Source organism: Phyllostomus discolor, unplaced genomic scaffold (assembly GCF_004126475.2).
Source record: "Phyllostomus discolor isolate MPI-MPIP mPhyDis1 unplaced genomic scaffold, mPhyDis1.pri.v3 mPhyDis1_scaffold_24, whole genome shotgun sequence".
Lineage (NCBI taxonomy): Eukaryota > Metazoa > Chordata > Mammalia > Chiroptera > Phyllostomidae > Phyllostomus > Phyllostomus discolor.
The window spans coordinates 20764-45632 of NW_023397510.1; the positions used below are offsets into that span (position 1 = coordinate 20764).

At 39.8% G+C, this 24869-nt stretch overlaps 2 protein-coding genes across 2 annotated transcripts; one reads left to right on the forward strand and one right to left on the reverse strand.

Annotated features, from left to right (window-relative positions):
- The first annotated feature begins 1152 nt into the window (after positions 1-1152).
- On the forward strand, positions 1153-24151 carry LOC114489708 (olfactory receptor 1J2-like). Its single transcript, XM_028503569.2, has 2 exons — positions 1153-1986; positions 21913-24151. The coding sequence occupies exons 1-2, from the start codon at positions 1498-1500 to the stop codon at positions 22870-22872; spliced, it is 1449 nt and encodes a 482-aa protein (XP_028359370.1). The 5' UTR covers positions 1153-1497; the 3' UTR covers positions 22873-24151.
- On the reverse strand, positions 5646-9800 carry LOC118498649 (olfactory receptor 1J1-like). Its single transcript, XM_036017276.1, has one exon. It carries the CDS (start codon positions 8967-8969, stop codon positions 8028-8030), a length of 942 nt encoding a protein of 313 aa, XP_035873169.1. The 5' UTR covers positions 8970-9800; the 3' UTR covers positions 5646-8027.
- Positions 24152-24869: the final 718 nt, after the last annotated feature.

Sequence of the window (24869 nt, forward strand, 5' to 3'; positions counted from 1 at the left end):
TTCACATTCAGTAATGTGACTGCATGTGTTTGTGTATGTCCAATGTAAGTTATTGATCTCTAGATTAGCTTCATACACCTCACACCAGATAAGAGCAGAAAGCTCCACACAGTGACACTCTCAGCTCTCAAAAGAAGAACCTTTAAAGATTTTATTATTCATTTTTAGAGAGAGGCGGAGGGAGAGAGAAGAGAGGGAGAGAAACATCAATGTGTGAAAGAAATTGCCTATCTCTCGCACACCCCCAACCAAGACCTGGCCTGCAACCCAGGCATGTGATCTGACTGGGAATCAAACTGGCAATCTTTCTGTTTGCAGGCTGGCACTCAATCCACTGAGCCACACTAGCCAGGGCAAAGAGAAGAACCTTTAGATTGAATAGATGTTTATAGAGAAGGTAGATTCTATTTTTTAATAGACAGGCCATTCTGTTCTCTTTCTCTATTATTTTTTATATTTACATGGGCAAATCTAAGATTATCTGACCTGAAAAGAAAGAGAAGTGATATCATTGGCAAAGTATAAGAAGTTTTAGAATATGACAAGAAAAATATCTGTTATGAATCACTGGCATAAAACCTAGATTAGGAACTGTGAAAAAGGAAGTGTTATTTGATAAACTAGGCTGAACACTTACAAAGTTTATTCTTCAGCAGATCCAAGATATGACTGGAAAAAACAAAGTATTTTCTGGTGTTCTGAGAACGTGAATGAGAGTGATCTGGTAAGAACTGGGGGGAATGAGGTGGGAATGTAGAAGAGAAACAGACTTTTTCTCCACGTTCCATGACAATTACTTTAGAAAGAGTGTTGCCAGACTGAACATGTTTAGGAGTGGGAAGGAATTTTCTTAAAGGAAGGACTGATGCCTCTATAACAAATTATGTCTGTAAATCTACGTTATTGACACAGATTCTTATCCTCAATCCTCTTGTCTTGAGCAGTTACATACAATATTTCCACCAAGTTTCCAAGTCCTGATTTCCGTGAGGTCCAGAGCATTCCACTGGGTTCTTATCTTGACCTAATCCATGGAAATAAAGCAGTGTTATTAATTAAATATTGTTGGAAATAGAAAAGCATTACAAAAATGCCAAAGTATGTGTGAGAGGCGTGAGGAAATTTAAGAAGGACAACAGACCACTGGGAGAGTCTCTACTAGTGTTTCTAATAACTGGATACAGACCTAGCCTCGCACCCTAATTTCCTACTCTCAGATTTCTGTCATGAACTCTTGGACTCTTCAGACTTGAATTTGATCTGCTACAATCATCATTCCGATGTTTCATGATTTCTCCAAAAGTAACTGTGCTGGTTTTTAGGTGGATATGAAATATCCTGATGTTAGACCATCACTAGCCCACTAGTGGGTGAAAGGCACGAGCTGTTCAGGTTAAAATCATGTACTGACTAACTGTCCTGTTTCTGTTATATGGTAGTTACAGTGATTTCGCATTTCCATCTCTTTTTTCATCTATAGCAAAACAGAAGAAGACCATGAAGAGGGAGAACCAGAGCTGCGTGTCCGAGTTCCTCCTCCTGGGGCTCCCCATCCAGGCAGGGAAACAGGGCATATTCTTTGCCCTGTTCCTGGGCATGTACCTGACCACGGTGCTGGGCAACCTGCTCATCATCCTGCTCATCAGGCTGGACCCCCGCCTGCACACGCCCATGTACTTCTTCCTCAGCCACTTGGCCTTCACTGACATCTCCTTCTCATCTGTCACAGCTCCAAAGATGCTCATAAATATGCATACTCAGGATCAATCCATCTCACATGCTGGATGCATTTCCCAGGTGTATTTCTTTTTATTTTGGGGTGATCTTGACAGCCTCCTTCTCACCTCAATGGCCTATGACAGGTACGTGGCCATCTGTCATCCCCTCCACTATACCACCATCATGAGTCAGAGCCTGTGTATTTTCCTAGTAACTGTATCCTGGGTCCAATCCTGCGTTTCTGCCCTTTTGCATACCCTTCTCCTGGCCCGTCTCTCTTTCTGTGGGGACAACATTGTCCAGCACTTCTTCTGTGATCTCTCCACCTTACTTAAGCTGTCCAGCTCAGATACCACAGTTAATGAGCTGCTTATCCTCACTGTGGGGGTGGTGCTGATTACCCTGCCATTCATATGCATCCTGGTTTCATATGGCCGCATTGGGGCCACAATCCTGAAAGTCCCCTCCACCAAAGGCATCTGCAAAGCCTTGTCCACGTGTGGCTCCCACCTCTCTGTGGTGTCTCTGTACTATGGGACAATTATTGGGCTGTACTTTTTTCCTTCATCCAACAGCTCCCACAACAAGGATGCCATTGTGGCTGTGCTGTACACCCTGGTCACTCCCATGCTAAATCCCTTTATCTATAGTCTGAGGAATCGGGATATGAAAGGGGCTCTGGGGAATATGCTCAGTAGAGGACCATGTTGCCCTGCATGACCAGAGTTGTCCTAGTCATTGGATAGAAGACCTGCTCCATCCTGCAGACCTCAACGTGAGCATCCTTTCCTGCCTGAATAGCTGCTTTGTAACAAGTCCTCATGCATCACCCATTCTTCTGTCTCTGTTTCAGCTTGGACTTAGTTTTCTTCTGTTTCATTTTCTTGTTCATTTTAGAATTATGCAAAAGGTGTATTAAAAACATACCTGCACACCTGGCCTTTTCAAAATATCTTTTTAAATTTCTCATATGATATCCTTTGTCCTATAAACATCTTAAACATTTATGCGGCCACAGTTTTATTTTTTTATAGTTTACAAACTTTACATAGGTTACAAAATACACCTGCTGACAGTTTCATGATTTTATTTTTGTGTTTAACTTTTAATACATTTGGAATTTATTTTTATGAGTGACATTCATTAAAAATTGAGTTTTATTTTTGTCTCTAGTTTCTTATCAATTGCCCAAATCTTTGTTTTCAGTTTTGTTTATAGAGTGATGGTATATCACTTTTTCTTTTCTTAAATTGAGTGGGCATGGTCACAAAATGAAGTAAGGTGTTTTTCTATCAAGGCCAGGAAAATGGGCCAGAAAGGACTGGTAAAGGCACCAGGTGATAAACTCAAACTTGTGGGGAGCCCTCTGTGCCCTGGGGTGACCAACTGGGAGTGAAACAGGAGGGAGAACTAGAGATTTTAAAGCAGCTTTCAAAGTGATGATGTGATTATCAGCCTAATCTGATCAGCGAGTTCAGCCTCTCAGAGTGTAGAACGAAGAATGGCTAGTCAGTGAAAGAAACCATCAACCAAATGAGAAGACATTTGCAAATGACATGCCCAATAAGGAGTAATCTCCAAATTAGTAATAAACCTCTATATAATAAATTTGCCAAAAAGAAATTACAATTGAAATTATAGCCTGTTAACAAATGATATGACACATTGGATTTGTGGGGCTTAACTAATGTGGTGCTTAAATAGAACTTTACAGACTTAAATGCATATATTTTAAAAATGAGTGAAATCAATGTCCTAGTTTTTCCTTTATTTATGACATAATAAATGGGAACAAACTTGCTTTTTTATAGCAAAAAAAAATAAAATATATGAAGGACCTGTTTATAGGCATTCAACAACAGGCAAAGCAGAACTGTGATTCTTACAAGAAGAAAAATGCATGAAATGTGCTCTAAATTTGTCTGTATTGTTGCCCAGGAGTATACTTTACAGATGACAGCTTTAGATCAGAGTGCTGATTTCTGGAGTGAAAAGGTAGAGATTAGAATTTGGGGTTACTCAAGCAACTGGGATTTGTGTGGCAAGGTTCCTGAGAAGAAAAAGCTGTCCAAAAGTCAGAAGTGCACATGGGGTTTAAACATGAATCCTTGGCAAAGGGCTGAGATGGGCATGCTCTGGGTGACCTATCACAGGTTTATCAGAGCAGCTGCTGCAGGAGTAGTTGCTCAATGGAGATGTCAGAGGCCACTCGGTGATGGGTATGTCTATTGTTAGAGTTCAAGTAGAGAGAGCACAGGGAGCACTTTGCATTTTCAGGTTAGACCCCAGGAAATCTATTCCCTAGGACTTAAGTATACCCTAAGGTAAGGGCCAATCCCAAGAACCTAAGGACAAGCGGAAATAGATCTACTTGAACAAAGAATAAAATAAAATCTGAAAACATGAAAAAGGATCTGCCAGTAGTTTAACTGACTACCAGAACAAAAGTCAACAGCCTAAAACTAAAATATAAATTTACTAACTGCACCATCCAAAATTTCCATCAAACACTGAAAAATTCTTAGACACATGAAGTAAACAAAAGTGCACCACATCAAGAAAGGAATAGTCACAAGAAACAGGTTGCAAGAAACCACAGATACTGAAAATGACCAAAAAAGATGTGGAGGCAGTTACCCGAAGTATGTTCATTACATTAAAAAGTAAAAGGGTTATAATGAGTGGGGCAGATGATTCAGGTAAAGAAACAAAAACTCAACATTTCTCAAATGTGGTTAAAAGCATCAACTTACAGAATCAAGCTAAGCAAACTGAAATAAAGATAAATTTAACAAAAGAAATGCAACTAGACACAGCATAACTAAAGATAAAAAGAAAACACCAATCATACAACACATCTGGAGGAAGACTGATAAAGAATTGGACAGGGTTAAGATGGGAATGGGGTGGGGCAGGCTGAGTTGTTCAAGTGCAGGGTACTTTTTGTCTTTCTTTAAATTTTGTTAGTTTGGTAAGAGTGCACTGAGCTAATTTTAGTTAAAAATTAATCTTTAATTTATATTTGCCCTAATTACTGAATTTTTGGCAGCTCTCAAATTTAGCATTGGAAGCAAATTTTTCACATGTGCTTCATTTGCCTCATTCTAATCTCACTTTAATTAATCAGCAACACTTCTTAAAAAATCACAGTTAATTTGTATTTAAGTACTAGAACTAACTCTTAGCTTCCTTCCAAAATAACTTAAAACAGTGTTGGTGAACTTGGCCAGGTATTTTACATTTCCAATGGACTTTAGAAAGGTGTAGGAGCATTTGCTTAGTCCAATGAATGGAGCTGCTACCAGTGGTTAGTGCTCAGTGGCCAGTGCTGCTGAATAGCTTGAAATGCACAAGACACACTACACTGCCCAACAAAAAATTGCCCTTTTCAAAGTGTTAAGAATACCCTCACTGGCTGGCTTATTTCACTTAGCATAATACTGTCTAGGTCCATCCATGCTGTCAGAAAGAGTATGAGTTCCTTAGTGTTCTACAGACACATCACATTCCATTATGTAAATGTACCCCATCTTTTTTATCCACCCCATCTACTGATAGGCACTTCGGCTGGTTTTAGTTTTGACTGAAATAGCCAAAATAGACAATTTTGGCTATTTTTAATAATGCTGCTATGAACATAGAGGTGCATTTATTCTTTCTGATTGGTTTTTCAGGATTCTTAGGATATATTCCCCAATACCGTATGATCTCACTTGTATGTGGAACCTAAATAACAGAATAAACTGATAAACAAACAGGACCAGAGGCATGGATACATGGAACAGACTGACAGATCCCAGAGGAAAGGGGGCAGGGGGGCCGGAAGAGATTAGCCAAAGAACACAGAAATATATATGCATAGCCCATGGACACAGGCAACAATGTGGTGAAGGCCAGGGCCAGTGGGGGCTGGGTGGAGGGGGACAAAGGTGGGAGAATGGGGATGTCTGTAATAGTGTTAACAGGAGAAACCTAGTTCTTCTTGCTGAAGCAGTAAAGAATAACAGATCAGCAAGCCTATTAGCATGCAGGCAGTGTTTATTAGTGCTAAATTCTAATGGGAGAGCAAAAGCAAGGGTGGCAAGAGCCTGGGGTGGCCAAAGGTTGGGTGACCAGCACCTGCATGGCCAGAGGCCAGAGAGAGAGTTCTTTGTTCTGAGGAAAATGAAAGGTGATATACATAGAGCCATTTTAAAATAGAACAAGAGCAGCCATTTCAGAGAAACTGCCTTGCATGTCTTGCTTCTTGAACCCTTACACTGTTTAAGCTGGACCAGATCTTTGGACTGTACCAAACCTACACTGTCTTACAAACAATTGTTTGTAAAGCCAGCAGGACAGCAGACATCCTGACCACCAGGACTCACGGTTCTAAACTCTATCCGAAGACGGAATCAGTAATCAGTCTGGTATGGCCAAGAGTAACTCAGATTATTAGCACCAATAGGGATTCTACTTCCTTCCATGTAATTATTCCTTTCCTTTCATTATTAAAGCCCCTTGCATTCAACCTGTAATAGGGTCACCATTTGGATTTCTGCCTGAACCTGGCTGCCCAAATTGCAATTCTTTGATCCCAAATAAATGCTTGTTGCTTTTCATTTCAGTGTTTTAATTTTAGGTTGACAGAAATAACCTTGGAAATTGGATGCTATTGTCTACATGATGGGGCAAAAGTAGGTTTATGGTTGTTTGTATGGAAAATAATACAATAATTAATCAATAAGAATACAAAAATATACTGTTTCATGTACTCACAACTAAACCTACTGTACTTTTGCCACACCATGTACATTTCAGGAGAATAAGTGGCCTTATTTAATAGATTAGGCATAGCGAAGCTCTTGTCTATCTTTCTCCAGAGGGAGCTTGAAAAGCTAGAGGAAGCTGCAATCCAAGATCTAAAATACAGGTAGGAGACAAGAAGGATGAAAACTTGAAATGTTCTTCCCAAATTTTTCACCTAGCAAATTCATTCATGATGAAGCTCAAATTATAGCTCCTCCTCAATACTCCCCTATTTTTGTGTAAAAACTAATTATTCTAAAGTGATGTCAACAGGAATGGCAGGGTAAAAGTCCTGAAATATACCTACCCCAACAAAAAATAAAATCTGAAAATAAAATATCTAAAAATCCTATTAAAACTCAATTCATTTCCTGAAATTTTCTGAGGACTTAGGAGTGATGAGGTGAATTGTGGGAACTAGGAACACTTGGAGATAAAATATTGGATAAAAAATTCTACACATTTTTGAATTCGTGGAAATATTTGCTCGTTCGACCTAAAAGTAAAAAGGGTTCTTTTTACTTTTGAGTAACTAATCCATCCCTCACAAAAATCAAACATCTTTACTTTGCTCACTTGGGTATCTGGTGTCCATGAAATCTTGGTGCCTCAGCTGGAACTTGCAGTTTAACATCCTAAAACATGCTGCTCCTCTGCCTGGGATCATCAGGGTAAGACAGAACTTGGTGTGTCTGCATAATTCTGATTTTGTTCAGTCTCAGGTAAAGCAGTACCACCTCTGGGAAGTTCTTCACATAGTCTCTGCCACTAGGCTTAGCTAATTACTCCTCCTCAGGATACAGTGTTCTCCACAAATGATTATAATCCTTGGCTGAATCGCTCTGAGGTCACAGAGCCAAGATTCAAGCCTTCCTTTCACTAACTTCAGTCCTACTGTTCACCTCTTTGAGCCTCAGTTTTCCCAACATATCTCTTAGGGCTGTTCTCAGGATCAAAGTAGATGATGTTAACATATGTTAAGATTTTGACTGGTACCTAGAACAACAGATGTGACATTTATGGTGTTGCTGAATAACTCACTGTGTTGGGGAGAAATGATGTGTGAGATGTATTCCTAAAGGACAAGAAAACAGTGTGTTAATAATTATGTAAGGAGAGCAAAATTTAATATGTTCTCCCTGAAGGTTCTAGAAGGGCTCAGGACCCCTGGATGTTTGGGTACCTGGGAAAGGAGAAGCTATATTCCCACCAAAATAGCAAATTCTTTAAAAACGGAGATGTGGAAAATGAAACACATTTTACAACAACTTAAAAATTGGGAGAAGGATCAGTCCTGGCAACTTCTGTTTAATGACACCAGTCAAAGTGACACAGCATCCTCAGAGTCTTTTACACTCCCCATTATCCGAGAAAAGAGCAAATTAAGTTCTATAAACCACATCCTGTTTTACTCATCCCCCTAACAGGTCCAAGAATGTCATCCAAGGTTGTGAGTGACAGCTGTAAGAAGGAAGGCAAGTGAGCTATATTTTTAATAATTTGTATTTACATGGCAAGTATCAGTTGGAAGAATATGCTTTCTTATTCAAGAGTTTTCTCAAGGCCCCTTTCATGTCTTTATTTCTCAGGCTATAAATGAAGGGGTTCAGCATGGGAGTTACCACTGTGTACATCAATGAAGCGATTATGTTATTGTCATTCGAGTTGTTGGGCGAAGGAAGAAAATATAGACCAATAATTGCCCCATAATAGAGGGTCACTACTGAGAGATGAGATCCACATGTGGACAAGGCTTTACAGATGTTACTGGCAGAGGGACCCCGGAGGATGCTCACCCCAATACGGCCATAGGAAACCAAGATGCATAAGAATGGAAGCATAATAGCTGTTAATCCCACAGTAAAGACTACCAGTTGGTTGAGGGAAGTGTCTGAGCAGGACAATTTGAGCAGGGCATCAAGGTCACAGAAGAAGTGGGGGATGGTGTGCTCAGCACAGAAGGACAGCCGGGCTAGGAGGAGGGTATGCAAAAGAGCACAAGCACAAGCAATGACCCAGGACCCAGCCACCAGCATGACACAAATGCGCTGACTCATGATGGTGGTGTACTGCAGAGGGTGACAGATGGCCACATACCTGTCATAAGCCATTGAAGTGATCAAGAAACTGTCCAGGTCTGCAAAAAGTATGAAAAAATACACCTGTGAAATGCAGCCTTCATAGGGAATAGAGAGGTGCTGGATTAGCATGTTCATCAGCATCTTTGGGACAGTGACAGATGAGAAAGAGACATCAGTGAAGGCCAAGTGGCTGAGGAAGAAGTACATGGGCGTGTGCAGGTGGGAGTCCAGCCTGATGAGCAGGATGATGAGCAGGTTGCCCAGCACTGTGGTCAGGTACATGCCCAGGAACAGGGCGAAGAACATGCCCTGGTGCTCTGGCAGGATGGGCAGCCCCAGGAGGAGGAACTCAGACACACTGCTCTGGTTCTCAGGCCTCATGCTGGCATACTAACTGGAGAGGACTGGTGGAGAAAGTTGAAGGGAAAAGGTGAAGTTTCTCAGAATAAAAAAAAAAATGACTGTTGTGACATAGCATAATAGAAATGTCCTTTTGATTCAGGAAATATCTTCATCCTTATTTTCTACATTTGATGTATATTTTGCTGAATGAATGCAGAACAAGTATAGGATAGAATATACAGCCACTTTCTCAATGTGGTCCCATTCTCTGAATAATAGTACTAACAGTTAATGTTTGTTTAACATTGTCCTTGTGGACTGTGTTAAGAGTTTACATGCAGTAGCTGACTCAACAGTCTTAAATCTATGAATGATGTAGGTGCTGCCTCATTCACAGACAGCACCATTTCCAGTTCAGACGGGAGAGCCGATGCTGACAGTCTCATGGTCACAGCATAAGAAAAGAAGAAACTGCGATTTGGACCCAAACATTTCGACTCCAGAGTTTGTCCTCTGGAGACAAAGCAAATGTGACATCAGAATCTCATCGGTTTTCACAATTTTGCACATCATCATCTGTCTAACTCTGTATCCCCTGCTTGTCTACATAATCCATAATTATTTCTGATTTGTTCATTGGTTGTGGACCCAGAATCTATCAGACAATTAATACACACGCAGTATAAATTTGTTGATCAAATAAAAAAATGCCACATCGAATTACATTCATCATGGCAGCTTTCTGAAGAAACTTATATCAGGTCTTATTTGAGACCCCGTTTAAGCCTAATAATACTCCTGGGGCACCATGTTACTTAGTTGTCACACGGCATCACACCCAAAGAAGTGCAACCTAAAGGCCAAAAGTAATTTTAAAAAGGAATTCTAATCTTTTCAGTGTCTCTAAAATAGCCTCTCAGAGATCTATTGATCTAATGATCTAACCTAGGTTATTAATTATTGAAATCTCTATGTATATAGTTTTTAGAAGGCAGAAATTCACTATAACATATCAAAGCTTACTATAAAGCTATACTGATTATAACAATGGTGTATTTTTACAAAGATATACCAATGATACAGAGGCAGAAAACAGAGAGCCTGGAAACAAGGCATGTCTAGAACGAGCACTTCACAACCACCTGACTGGCATTATAAATCAGTGAAAACAATACAGGCTCTCCCGCCAATGGTGCTGAGGCAGCTGTCTTTCTTTCTTTCTTTTTTTTTTTTAAGATTTTATTTATTTATTTTTAGAGAGGGAAGGGAGGGAGAAAGAGTGAGAGAGAGAAACATCAATGTGCGGTTGCTGGGGGCCGTGGCCTGCAACCGAGGCAGGCATGTGCCCTGACTGGGAATCGAACCTGCGATGCTTCGGTTCACAGCCCGAGCTCAATCCATTGAGCTACACCAGCCAGGGCCAAGGAGGCTGTCTTTCCACAAGGGAAAAATAACATCCCATCATTACCTTACACCGCACACTTAACAATCTCAGATGTATTAAAAATCTAAATGTGAGAAGCAAAATTTCAGAATCATTCAAAAAATTTATAGATTATTATACTCTTAGGGTAGTAGCACATGTCTTAATCAAGATCCCCAAAGCATACAACATAAATATAAATGTGACTGCATTAAGATAGTGTTTCTTTAGTACAAGCACTACCGCTGCTGTAGGAAAGCCTCAGGGAGACAAGCCATGGATGGCAGAATATGTACCATCCTGAGTGAGCAAAAGATCAGCACTCGGGGTACATGCAGAATTCCTTCAAATTAGTAAGGACAAGACAAAAAATGCAATTAATATATGAGCTAGAAGTTCACAGAAAAATGAAGTCAAAATAGGCAACAAATATATTAAAAGAGGATTTACTTTCCAAGTGATGAGAAATGCAAATGAGAATCAAATACCACTGATAAAAAATTTTTAAATATATATGAGAACATCATGCAATGATAAGCATGTGAAGAAAAGAAACTCTTCAGACACCGCTGTTAAATATTTATGGTAGTTCTTCTATTTTGAACATATCTTATAAAGTTGAAGATTTATATTCTCTTAGATGTACTATTTTTTTCTCCATCTATGCTGTAGAAAGATGCTCACCTTTCTTCATGAAGAAAAAGATCACATTAATATTTGCAACTTTGTAATAGTTAAGAACTAAAACAACTAATTGCCCACTAGACAATAAACTAATAAACTGAGGTTAGTTTATTCCTGCAACCAATCCTATCCAGCAGTAACACTGAATAGACTCTATACCACAGTGTCCATATGGACAAATCTTCAAAAATAAATTCTGGGTTAAAATAGATGCAAAATTATATTTACTAGATATCATATCAAAATCCTTAACAACACTATATTATTTATGGTATATATGTGTGTGATAAAAGTATAAAACACATAAAAAGCAGTAAAAGGTATTTAAAAACTCTGTGATAGTGGTTACCCATACCAAGAAAGAGCAGGGAAGTAGGAATGGTGGATGGAGCATTGGCTGTGTCTGTAGTGTTCTGGGTTGCTTGTTTTAACTGTCAGAAACAAATGTGGCAACATGCCAATATTTGTTCAATCTGAGTGTGGGTACCTGTGGTTGGTAATATATATTTTTTAAACACTAAATAATCAAGATATCACTCTAAAAAAAGAAGAAACACTTATAAGGTCACATTCTCCAGAAAATGTTATTGGGTGAGAAGGGTGAAATGGAGGGCGGAGGGTGAGGTGTGTTCAAACACAGGAGAAATCTGCACAGGAAGGCAATTCATGAAAAATGTCATCAGTTTAATGCGCTGTACAGCTTGGTAATATTGACATCTTTAAAAGAATGACTTCATAATAATCAATGTTAGGAAGGCAGTAGATCTATTTTTTTTCTTGTCCATTTCCAACATTCCTTTAATCCTATGTTTTCCCGCCAGCAGTTTATAAAAGTTTTACCACTAAAGTTTAATGCAACTACTTTGACCAACTTCTATAGCCAATCGGCAAGCTGTCAGTCCCAAAGGCCAATTCTTCTGCTCCTAGGCCAGCTGGTCAAGTCTAAGAAAATTATTGTCATAAAGATGCTCTAAGGAAGCACAGAACCCATGCCCTGGTGATTCTCTCCCATTTAAAGAAGGGGCAAAGACTGCTTCTGTTTCATTCCCACCTAAACATACACCATCCAACACGAGGAAAAGAAGCAGGAGTAAGGAGCTAGTGTCCAGAGGTCTCATGACCACTTTGTCAACTGGATTCAGAAGGTAACGATATACAGCCAGTCTGGTTCCCCCACCCCGACCTGAGTGAAAGGAAGAGTATAATCATGAACCAACTTAGTTCAGTAAGTGAAAAGTCAGTCAAATGAGAGCTTTCAAGGACTACAGCAAAGCAGCCACAGGTTGGCTCCCTGTAGTATCTGGAACCAGATATCAAATCAGAATATCAATGAATGCTTAATCATGAGGTCTCTCAGAAACAAGTGAAGATAGTGTGCTACTTAGTCCTAGAGGCAGAGAAGGCTTTCTGCAGATTCCAGCACCTCAAACCCAAACCTGACCCGACAACCTTCATGGATTATGGGAAATGAGTGATGGAACACTCTTAAATTTCTTGAGATTTTTCAGATTCTCTGGGTCAGGTTTTCTCAGGGACATGGAGAACTACACCTGTGTGGTGTGACTTCCAGAACATTGAGCCTTCCAGGTGACCCTACCCAAAACACCTCCCTCAATAGCCTGCTAGTACCTTAAATTCTTTCATCAAGAGCAAAAAGGCTTTAGATCCCAACTACAGATTCAATTTAAAGGTGAGTATTTCTGGGAGTCACAGTCCTCTGTTCACCACTCTCACTGAACTGAAATGGCTGTAAGCTGTATATTCTGGGGGCCAGGTCTAGGGACCTGACAAGGGTAATGACTTCCGCAAAGTGAGGAGGGGTCGGGGTGAGGGGTGGGCATTACAGGCAGAGTGAAGGCAGAGGCTACAGACACTGAAATCAAATTTACTCTTTCAAATTACTCTTTCCAAGAGGCTGAGGTGGCTGTAGGGCTAGAAATAGTCAAACTCTTAACAAAATCTGATTTTGCTCCAGGTGCTTTCCAAATACTTCTCACTTGTTCCTATAATCTTTCAACATAAGCATTCTAATTCTCATGTGAGGAAGAAGAAAACTGGGACTCAGTGATGAAACTTGCCCAGTGTACGGTAAATCTGGCATTTGATAGTAGGTCTGATGGGCTTCAAAGACTAAACTCTTCCCACTATACTATGTGATTTTATAGACTATATCCTCAAGTAAGACAGTACTTGTTGCCTGGAAACACTCTAGAATTTTAGGAAATCAATCAGAAAGTTCGAGAATGAATGAAAATCTATGGTTTCAAGATATGTGCTTACATGGTAATATCAAAAATAATGACAACAGTAACTATGTTAATGAAAACCAAGTTATTAATCTCGTATTTACTGCGGAATATAGGCCAACTGCTGTGATATATACTTCATATCATATTAGCCTAACAGGACCACAAAAAAGGCATTATTTTTATTTAACCAGCTGGAAACTAGGGCTTTCAGAGTACTGGTAATTTGCCTAAAACATTCAGCAGGAAAAATATGGACAGGTCGCTCAATCCCAGACTTATGTCATTTCAAACCCGTGTTTCTACCTACCATACCACATTTTATCTAGCAAATCATAATTTAACCAAAATAAGACGCCTGCCACTTATTAAAGAGAAGAAGGTAGGATTTGTAATTCCCCAAAAGCCTTTCAATAGATGTATTGTCGTAGTCCTTAATCAGGCGATCAAAAGTAAATAGAGAAACAAGAATACCAGCTACTGAATTTATAAAGACAGATGCTCATAGGGTGAATTACTCAAGGCTTCAGGAAAGCTGCATATCAGACCCTGGTCAACAATTTTGATGAACTGCCTAGTTTTAACCAATAAGGGAAAGGTTAAGGCAACTATTATATGCATACATTGGAAATAATATCATAGTCAATAAAATGAGTTCATGAAAATCTTATAATATTTAAAAGAACATAGAAGAAAATAATATACAGGCATATTTATGGTTATTTGTGAGAAAAAATACAGACTTTTTTTTTAACCTGAAAGGTTGTGCTCATAGCTTGGATGCAAGCCAGATAGTCTGCAAAACTGTGAAAGAGAACATTTTCCTAGAGAGGAAAGTACAAACTCCAAGGAATTATAATTATTATATCCACCTAAGTTATTCAAGATGGCACAACAAAATTGTATAAAGTACCTTGCACAAATCATAAACACACACACACACTGCTGAGTGCAGCCTACAAATACTACCCTCACCTAGATCAGCAGTGATAAATTCAAATACCATGAGCTCCAAGGTAGAAACTAATATTTCATTGTTTCCCTACAAGGCTTAGAGCTGAGAAAGAAAGAAAAGTCGCAGACTCAACCTTGACGTGAGGAGGAGGTGTGCTTGCTCTTTTAAATGACATCCAGGCAATGACAAAGGCACCCATTGGTATCAGCCAGGCTGGGAACCCACGAGACAAAGGCCACAAATTTCTGGTGAGGGACAATTTTGGAGTAATTCTTGTATTTCCCTTAAGCAATCCCAGCAGAGATGTGCTTTAGTTAGAGACCAAAGATAGTCAACTCCTTTGGGAATATAAATGGGAACTTTCATGTTTTCAGATTTGTTTATTTACAAAAAAAAGTTCACTTTTATGACCTCATTTAACCCTCACAATAATTCTTGTGGTAGATAGCATTCTCTCCATGTGACTGCATTTGAGAGTGGCTCAAAAGAAAATGGCCAAATGAGGATTTAAACCCAAACATGTTAACTTCAAACCTAAAGCCTAGTTCCACTGCACCATGGAGCCTCCCTAGTAACAGTGGTTTCTGTAGCACATGGACTTCTTCCTTCTCAACTTCAGTCTGGAACTGGGAGGAGAGTTGCTACTGATCCCTGGGAGAAAAACACTTATTAAAGAATGGCTGGGTCTCTGTCTCTCAGAAGATATTTTTCTTCCTACAGAAACACCTGAATGCATGCAGGGATATTTTTTGACACTTATGATACATAACAATAGCTGGCACATCCTCAGGTTTCAAAATGTATTCTTTAACAATGAGTGTGAGAAGCCTTCTGAAACCTACTGCATTAAGACTGGCAAATACAGAGTTACAGAGTCAAGGGGAGGAGACAGCATTTTATTCATTATTTTCAATAATTCATTTATGCATAAAATAATGTGTACCTACTATGTAGGAAGAATTTTGTGAGAACTGTGAGTATGTATTTGAAAACACAGGTTTTGTGTGTGTGTTTTTGTTGGTTTTTTTTTTTTTTTTGGTCTCTGAAAGGGCCCAATCTGATGAGCAGGACAGACAAAACAGCGTGGGTCAAATGCTGTAATGAAATCTGTAATTTCTGTAAAGAAAAGAGGACAAGAATGAAGTGGAGTAATAAGTGCTGAGTGCTATGGGAGCACAGAGGAGGCCTCAAACCCAAACTTAAGGGGTCAAGCAGGTAGGGGTTGTAAGATGTTATACATAAGCAGACTCACAAGACAACCAAAACAGGTAGAAGGTGACATGGACAGTGTAGAGAAGGAACACTTGGAAGGGGAAAAGAGAAAGGAATAGAAAAAGGCCTAGAAGAGACAAAAGATGATACATTTGGAAAACTATTATCAGGAAAATTAAAATGGCAAAAATGTTCACTTCAACAAGGGAAGAGGTTCAGGGTGAAGTCAGAGAAACTAGCAGGTATGAATCACGCAGAACCTTGGAAGCCACTTTGGATAAAGTACAACCTGTACTTTATCCAAAAGGCAAGGGAGAGCCAAAGAGGGATTTGATCACAATAGTGACAGTGTCGGGTTAAAAACTATCACTACAGGTGAAGAATGGATGATAAGCATGTGTTTGCAATGGATGGAGGGAATATTGGGAAGGCAAGGATGGAGGGATGAATGCAAGACCAGAAGCAAGGACACTAGTTGGGAAGTGGTCACAGCCATTTAGGTCAGAGATTAAGAAGAATATGTGAGAGAGATAATGGAGTTGGAGAGAACTATATGTATCTAAGTTTACTTCAGAGTCAGAATCTAAAAGATGTGCTAGGTAATTTTGATGTGACCTAATTTGGGTCAGACTATAGAAAATGAGGGGGGAAAAAGGACCTAAAAAAAAGTCTTTAAATGTATGGCTGGTATAGCTGAGTGCATGGTTGTGCTATTTACTGTTAGGGAACATAAAAGAAGAAAGAGATCTGAAAAGTTTTCAACACACTGCGCATGAAAGACCAATGGATCATTCATAAAAAAAACTTAGGAAGCAGGTAGATATATTTTGGATAGAGATGGAAATTCATAGACCACCAACACAGGAAAGAATGAGACTTCCTAAAAAGAAAGAAGACAAGTTAAGAAAAGAGGACAACAATGAAGTGGAGAGAGGAGGGAAGGGAAAGAGAACAGGGCTGAGGACAGACCATAGAGAGCATTGATAATTAAAGAAATGGCAGAGAAAGAGTATCCAAAAAAAGACATCAAAGAACAATCAGAGACATGGAAGAAAAATATGAAAATGTGGGACCATGGAAACAAAGCAAAGAGATGTTTAAGTACTAAAGAAAAAAACACCCACTAGATTTAGTAGAGGGTTTGTGTGTGATGTAACCAGTAGTAATCTCAGGAAGCCGTGAGAATAGAATCCAGATTACAGTGGATAGGGGGAGAAATGGAAAGTAAGGGACTGCAAAAGGTGGCTAATTGAAATGACCCGACATTGAAGCTTTGCTACATGGGTGGGGTGAAAGGCCATGTGGTAAAGACTCAGACAAATTGGTAAGAAAGTGATAAGCCATGAACTCTATCCTGGAGGGGTCATAGTGAAGACAAAACAAGTGTGGGCGGAAATGGACAGGATCAGAGACTGAGTAGATTTCTACGGGCAAAGATTCTGTACAATGGGTAAAACGGCAAAAAGCAAAAATGGAGTGTTTAAATGTAATATTTTATAGGTAAAGCAGTTCTGGTCTTCATAATATGACCATGGGATGAGAGAGCAGAAGTGCAATGGAAGTCAAGGTCATTGAAGATGATTTCTAAGCATAACTATGTCACAATAATAAATGGTTCATTAATGCAAATGCTGATGGCGCCCAAGTTGATTTGTAGGGGAAAAGTAAACTGATCTAGGTGCCAAAATCTGCAGCAAAATAGGAGTAATTTGAGTTTGGTAGTTAGTGTCGTAGGCTTTGACATATGACAGTTTCCACTTTTTGCCCAGTACTGAAAAAGCTTTATGAAGAAAGATGTCTAATTATAGCATAATTTATAGTAATTAGTTATAGCCTAGTTTCCATCAATAAGGGAAAGGTTAAGGCAACCACAGTACATGCAATGGAATATTAAATAATCATTAAAATTATGTTTATGAAAAGCTTATAATTTTTGAGAGAACGTAATAGAAAATTGTATAGAAGCATTTTTACAACCATTTGCAAAACTGCAGATTATCATTACTTTTAAATCTGGAAGGACTGCTACAACATGTTAACAGAAGTGGTATGTTGTTGTTGGGAATAGAAGCATTTATTTATTTAAAAATTGTTTTTCCACCAAAACATGTATATAACCATGCACTTTTTTCATAGGTAATAAAAAGATTAGTAGTCTTTTGAACTGCCACTAAATCTCTTGGGAAAGAGAGTGGTCCAGGATGAAAAATGCCCGAAGACTGACAAACTTGAAGAGGATGTAAGCCGCCCCTAGTAGGCACCATTGCTGGGTCTAATTGTTCTTATGCCCACCCCCATCTACTTGCATCAAGGCAGAAACCTTTCAAGCACAAGTTCCTGGTGCCTCAGAGAATAGTCCCTCTCCTCAAAATAACTGCAGCAAATGCTTATTGCCACTAGCATTTGTTTATATCCAACTGTTGAATGGGGCCTCAGCCTTACTAAGTATATGCAGGAAAAAAGAAAGCAAGATTTTTGTTTCATTTATCCTTACATTTTTATCTCTTAGAATTGGGCACATAGGGATCCACTTAAAGATGGTTACTGAATCACAGTGAAGCTAGGAATGTTTTTTCCTAACAAACAACTAATAATAATCATTATTACATTATAGAAAGATTGACTAGCTTACATTTCTCTACAAGCCAATTGTGAAACAAGAATTAAGGACAAGTAGTTTATTCAGGGGATTGAAAGAAACAGCAAGGAGAAAGTGGGAAAGTATAATAAGGAAAGTAAGGCTGTAAGTAAAAGACATTAATCAACAAAAGGATCACCCAGGAAGCCTAAGCTAACACCACTAGAATTCCACTCGCCTCAAATCCGTCCACTCTTGGGTGATGGAGCTGAAACATTTATGAGCATCTCCTCTTTGTATTTAACAGAGGACTGCTGGGGGTGGTTGTAGAGGGGGGAGAGTGTTTCTGGCACTTCTCGCTGGCTGAATGTATAGGCAAATTGAGCCCCACTGGCCAGAGAAAGTCCTCAAAGAAATAAAAATACTGGTCATTGAAGTTCTAGCCAGAATGCACTAGAATGGCAAGATAAACAGTGATGAGTGGGGAATTTGCTTCCTGCGCTATCCTGATCCTCCCATGTCTGGCTACAGGTTCTTGCAGATAGTGGCCACAGGTGTGAACTGAGGCACAGACACCAATGCAACATAGGCAGATGACATGAGGGTCTAGGCTAGTTGATTCAGAAATTTATTTTGGCTCTATCTACTAATGCTTAATGCCAAATTTGCAGCGGGTCTACCCGACCTGAGGACTTCTTGTGCTTGGCAATAATTTGCTCCAGTCACTTGATGTCCCATGGTTGGGCACTCAGTCTCCTCTACACCCAGAAGCTTGCCAGCAGCTCCTGAATCCAGCTAAGCACTGCACTGTAACTCTTCCAATGGAGTCTGTCAGAGGCTCCATGTGGTGCCATTATACACCATGGATATTTCCAGCACCATGGGTTCTGCCAATTTAGATGATCCAATTAGTAGGTCCCTTGTACATAGTCTGAACCAGCTGCAAAGCCCTACTTAAAACTGGCAGTCTATCAAGTCATTTGGCAAACTGGGCAGATCAGTATTCTAGGTGTGATGTGTACTATGTCTCCAAAATCGGAAGAGGCCTACAAAATGCTCTGAAAGGAGCAACAACTCATCCTTCACTTCCCGGTTAGAGTCCTGCCTCTCATCTATCCCATTGTAAGCTCTTCTGTGTCTATGCCACGCGGCCTGCGACAGGTCTTTCCTCTGACATTAAGCATGTCAGCCCTTAATCCAAGGTGTCACCTTCCTGACTCGTTATCCACTTTGTCCAAACACACCACACACACTTTGGTCTTTGCCTTGCAATCTGCCCCTGTCTGTACTGCTTGCTTACATAGCTCCCTAAATCCCATATCAAAGTCTCTTTTTCTGTTTGACCTACCTAACTAGCCATGCCATGGGGTTTTCCTCTCCAGCGACCCAAGTGTCTAGGGTGTTCTTCTCAGGGAATAGAGCATCTATAGCCAATCTAGCTTATGGCCCACTTTTACCTTGCTAAACTGCTCCTGGCCAATATCCTGTGGATTTTTATCTCTGGCTTTTGCCTAGAATGCTGTTGGGCTTCATTTCTGAGCTGACAGAGTCTCCCAAGTCCTCTCCTCTGACGTACATGCTTGTGGCACAAGTACAGGCATCACAGCTAGAAAGGAGTTGCGAGGATAGAAGCTTTGCTGTATCTACCACCCCTTAAACTCCAACATCAAAAAGGAAAAAATAAACACCAAAAGAGAATTATCTCAAGTTATAAATACTTAAATTCTTTTTAATTTACTGATTTTAGAGAAAGAGAGAGAAAGGAAGAGAGAGAATGCACACGTGGTAAAAACTTCCGTTTGATGTTTCACTTATTGATGCATTCATTGGTTGATTCTTGTATGTACCACCCTGCTAGGGGTTGAATGCACAACTTTCGCATAATGGGATGACATGCTCACCTACTGAGGTATTGACCAGGGCTATAAATACTTCTTTATCTTATGTATCTCACTGCTAAAAATCACTGACAATAAATTATCGTTTTCTTTAAAAGGTCAATTTCAAAGAACAAGAAGCTTTTCAATTTTGAGTCAATTGTTATGGATTGTGTGTGTCAACTTTTTTCCTATTTGCAAGTTTGCTTTCTTTGTGGGATATTTTTTGCTTATTTTTCTTCCTTCTTTGTTTCTTCCCTCCCTCCTCCCTTCCTTCATTTATCCTTCTTTTCTTCCTTCCTTGAAAATTATTTTTATTTGATGCAACAGAAACTTAATTTGTCAAGAAAACAATAAAGCCTAAACCTCCAAAAAAAGTGATTACCCTATCTTTACATTTTGCATTTAATAATTTCCATTAGAGAGAAAAAAAAACCACAAAATCATTTCCTTTAGGTTACTGGTGGATAGGTGCCCAATGAGATCCCTTTGAGTGGGATATGGTTCTACCTAAACTCTCAGAGGACGTTCAGTCATTTGGCTTTCTGTTTGGTCCTGGTTAGAGCCATTCCTTCCTTTGTTAACCTCCCTGGAGTTTAACCTATGCCAGAGCATGCTTCAGGCTGGGAAAGCAGAGCTTGGGACTGAAGAGGGACTGAGGGTGTCTGGAGAGCCTTTGTCTATGGGCCCATTCCCTAAGGTTCCCAGCACAAACATCCCTCCCACAGGACATGTTTTCTAAAGAATCAAGAGTGAAATTGGACAATTAATCCTCCAACTTGATGGATGTCTTTAACAGGAAAGTAGAAGTTCTGCTCCCTTACCCCCCAGGGTCTCCTTGGCTAGTTATACTCTTCATTTCATGACTCTGAGACTGGTAGACAGCAGTGAGAGAGTCGGAGCCTTGTAGCTTTTCTTTTTGATGCCTAGACTGCCTAAGACCTTGGAAGCTGATATTAAGATCTCCTAAAGACAATCTCCAGACACACCCACCAAACATGGATCACCGATACAGGTAAGGTCAGTATTATGAATGGAATGGACAGTTTTTTCTCAGTAATATGTGATTTTATATATGGGTATAGAAGAGGAAAAATTAGAAAGCTGATTTTGGCATGGAAGAGGGAAGAGAGTGAAAAAGACAGGGAGAGAGAAAAGAGGAGAAAAGGGAAGAGACACTGAGTAACAGGAGAATGAAGATATAGAGACAGAGAGAGTGAGTAGAAGGAAGGAGAAAATGAGAGATAAAAAAATAAAGTGAAGGGACAGACAGGAAGAGAGAAAGAGGTGAAAAAAAAGAAAAGTGACCCAAGACTTAAAGACAGATACAGGGAGGCAGAGTCTTTCAGAAAGAATTTCCACTTGCTTTGGATTCTGACATAGGAAACCAGATCTGGACCACCTGTAATTTAAGCATTCCAAAACCGTTGAAGTGATTACGCCACGAGTTTAAGGAAGACCTCACACTTTCAAACTCCCTTCCTCACTGCAGTTGGGAGAATGAATGAACATAACCCAGAGTTTCTTAGAGATCTTTACTGAGTAAAAATAAGTAAAAATGTATGTATATAAATGAGGTTTTTAAAAAGAATATAGTATTATTCTTAGCATCTTTTCATTAAAAATTTGCCTCTCATCTGAAATTTAACAATGGGTACAGAAGTCTAATTTTCTAAAGGTCTCTATGCCATGGTTGATGGTTCAGTGTACTCCCCACAGGGCATCCTTGGTGCAATAACATGGCTGAAGTGTCATATTCTGTAGTCTAGTCCTCAGTGCCACAGATGCACACATTCTATTTGGTCAGTGAACCCAGAAAAGCTACCTCATACTAACATACCTCACTGACAGTTTTTCTAATTCCCTTATTGACAACACATAAGGAGCATATCAGAAACAAGTTTCCCAGTTTCGGAAATAAAACACACATATTTTTCATATGACATCTAAGAATAATTACTACAGAATTCTTAATAGTCTCAACCATTCTTCATCCCCAGCAGACAGAGGAGGGCCATGAAGAGGGACAACCAGAGCAGCATGTCTGAGTTCCTCCTCCTGGGGCTGCCCATCCTGCCAGAGCACCAGGGTGTGTTCTTCGCCCTGTTCCTGGGCATGTACCTGACCACAGTGCTGGGAAACCTGCTCATCATCCTGCTCATCAGGCTGGACTCCCGCCTGCACACGCCCATGTACTTCTTCCTCAGCCACTTGGCCCTCACTGACATCTCCTTCTCATCTGTCACTGTCCCTAAGATGCTCATGGACATGCGCACTAAGTACAAATCTATCCCCTATGCAGTCTGTATTTCACAGATGTATTTTTTCCTATTTTTTACTGACCTGGACAGCTTCCTTATTACATCAATGGCATATGACCGATATGTTGCCATCTGTCACCCTCTGCACTACTCCATCATCATGAAGGAAGAGCTGTGTGCCTTACTAGTGGCCGTGTCCTGGATTCTGTCCTGTGCCAATGCCCTGTCCCATACCCTTCTCCTGGCCCAGCTGTCCTTCTGTGCTGCTAATACTGTTCCCCATTTCTTCTGTGACCTTGGTGCCCTGCTCAAGCTCTCCTGCTCAGACACCTTTCTCAATGAGTTGGTCATGTTCACAGAAGGGGTAGTGGTCATTACCCTGCCATTTATATGTATCCTGGTATCTTATGGCTACATTGGGGCCACCATCCTGAGGGTTCCTTCTGCCAAGGGGGTCTATAAAGCACTGTCCACATGTGGGTCCCACCTGTCTGTGGTGTCTTTGTATTATGGAGCAATGTTCGGACAGTACCTTTTCCCAACATTAAGCAATTTCATTGACAAGGACATCATTATGGCCCTCATGTACACAGTGGTCACACCCATGCTGAACCCCTTTATCTATAGCCTTAGGAATAGGGACATGAAACAGGCTTTTGGGAAACTTGTCAGTAAAGTAACATTTTTCTGTCAGCAATATCTGTGATTTTTATTTCAAACATAACCTCATCTTTGTTGATCTCACAGACTTGAATTTCCATTTGAATATGTCTGAAAATTTTAAGGTGTCTTGAGACATAAGCCCTGAGACAACTGAAGGTATGTTTACCGACATACTCGGTAAATATGTGTTGACCAGAACTCCATTCTCTTGTTAACAGTGTTCTCCTTTATGAATAACTTTTGATTAGCCAATGCTAAAATAATTTTCTTATTTCTGCATTTGTGGGCATAAATGATACAATAATAAACAGTTTGTCCCTTATTTGAGAAGATTTTTGAAAACTCTTATATTTTGGGACTATAATCTTAGGTTTTAACACACCCAGAATATTAAAAATTAGCCATATTATTTCACTACACAATTTATATAGACTAAATGGGTTTTTCTTTTCATTGTTTTGGATCTATGCAAATCAAAGAATCCAAATTAATTGCCACTTAAATAAGAGGAAATGTATTACTCTCTGCCCATGGTATAAAATGTTACAACTGTGAAGATGAAGATCCCTATAGGAGACCAAGACCAGCCAGGTCCCCTCTTGGCCAACACTGTGTGGCTGACATTGCTCAGGCCGCCACACAATCATTAGTGAAAGCATGTTTCATGCTGTCATCCTTTGTAAGTACAAAGGATGGAGCAATAGTACGTTTACAGTTGTTAGTGTGGAAAACAATACAATAATGATACAATTAATAAATAGCAGCACAAGAATAAATTCTGTGTTTTGTGTACTCACAACTGTAAACCTACTTTTGCCCCACGGTGTACAACCACATTATAGTGCACAGTCTGGGAACATGTCACCACTTTCCGACAAATGCCACACCAGTTCTGGCCCTGACTGTACCTTTCATGGGCATCCTACCTTGCCAAATGAAGAATGAAAGCAAAGCTTCTTAGGCTTTCATGTGCACAAGAATTCCTGGACAGCTTGTTAAAACAGAGGTTCCCTGACCCTACCACCACAAATCCTGATCCTTCAGTAGTTCTGGGGTGGGACTCCCAAATATGCACATATGATGCCCCCACATGATGCTGATGCTGTGGCTCTGTGAACTGCAACTTGAAGGGCCCTGGGGGAAAGAGTTAAATTGTGGAGGTTCTAAGATGCACATTCATAACACCATACATGACATCTAGGAGTGGGCGGAGTGAACCAAGGGAATGCTTAATTACTCTAGTAGTAAATCTGTGGTTCATGTTGATATTTTCAGATTGATTCTGGTTGCAGTAAATTTCTTTTGATGATCTCTAATATCAGAAGTTCTCCTGGTTGGTGTGGCTCAGTGGATTGAGCACCGGCCAGTGAACCAAAGGGTTGCTGGTTTGATTCCCAGTGGGGGCACATGCCTGGGTTGCCCACCAGGTCACCAAGTAGGGGTGCCATGAGAGGCAATCACACATTGATGTTTCTCTCCCTTTCTTTCTCCCTCCTTTCCCCTCTCTCTAAAAATAAATAAAAGTATTTTTTAAAAAAGTTCTTTCCTGAACTACCAGGTTTTCTTTTGTCTTTCACATGTAATATAGATATATGAAATACTATATATCATGCTTTGTATCATCTCACCAGACTATATGTTCAATGCAAAAGAAGCTGAAGTTTTGAAAAAAATCTCATCTTATATCCATTGGTGGCTTTTCTGTTTTCATGAAGCTTTGTGGGATTTCAGTATGACTTGTAATGTGGCTAATGTCACTCAAAAACATACTTTAATATTTTAACTAACAATTATTGCACACATGATATACAATAAAATATACATTTGTTCTAGAGCATTACTTGATTTCAGAGTATCTGTATACCCACAAAGGGACACTGGAGTTCTTGACAAGGCACTGAGCAATTCTACTAGATGATGTCATTCATGTCTAGAAGTCCTCACTTGACTTGCCATGCTTCTTGACACAGCCCACAAAACAGCATCTGTTTTGAATCCCACATTATTGTTGTTGTTATGGGGCTCAGATTTTTACCCCAG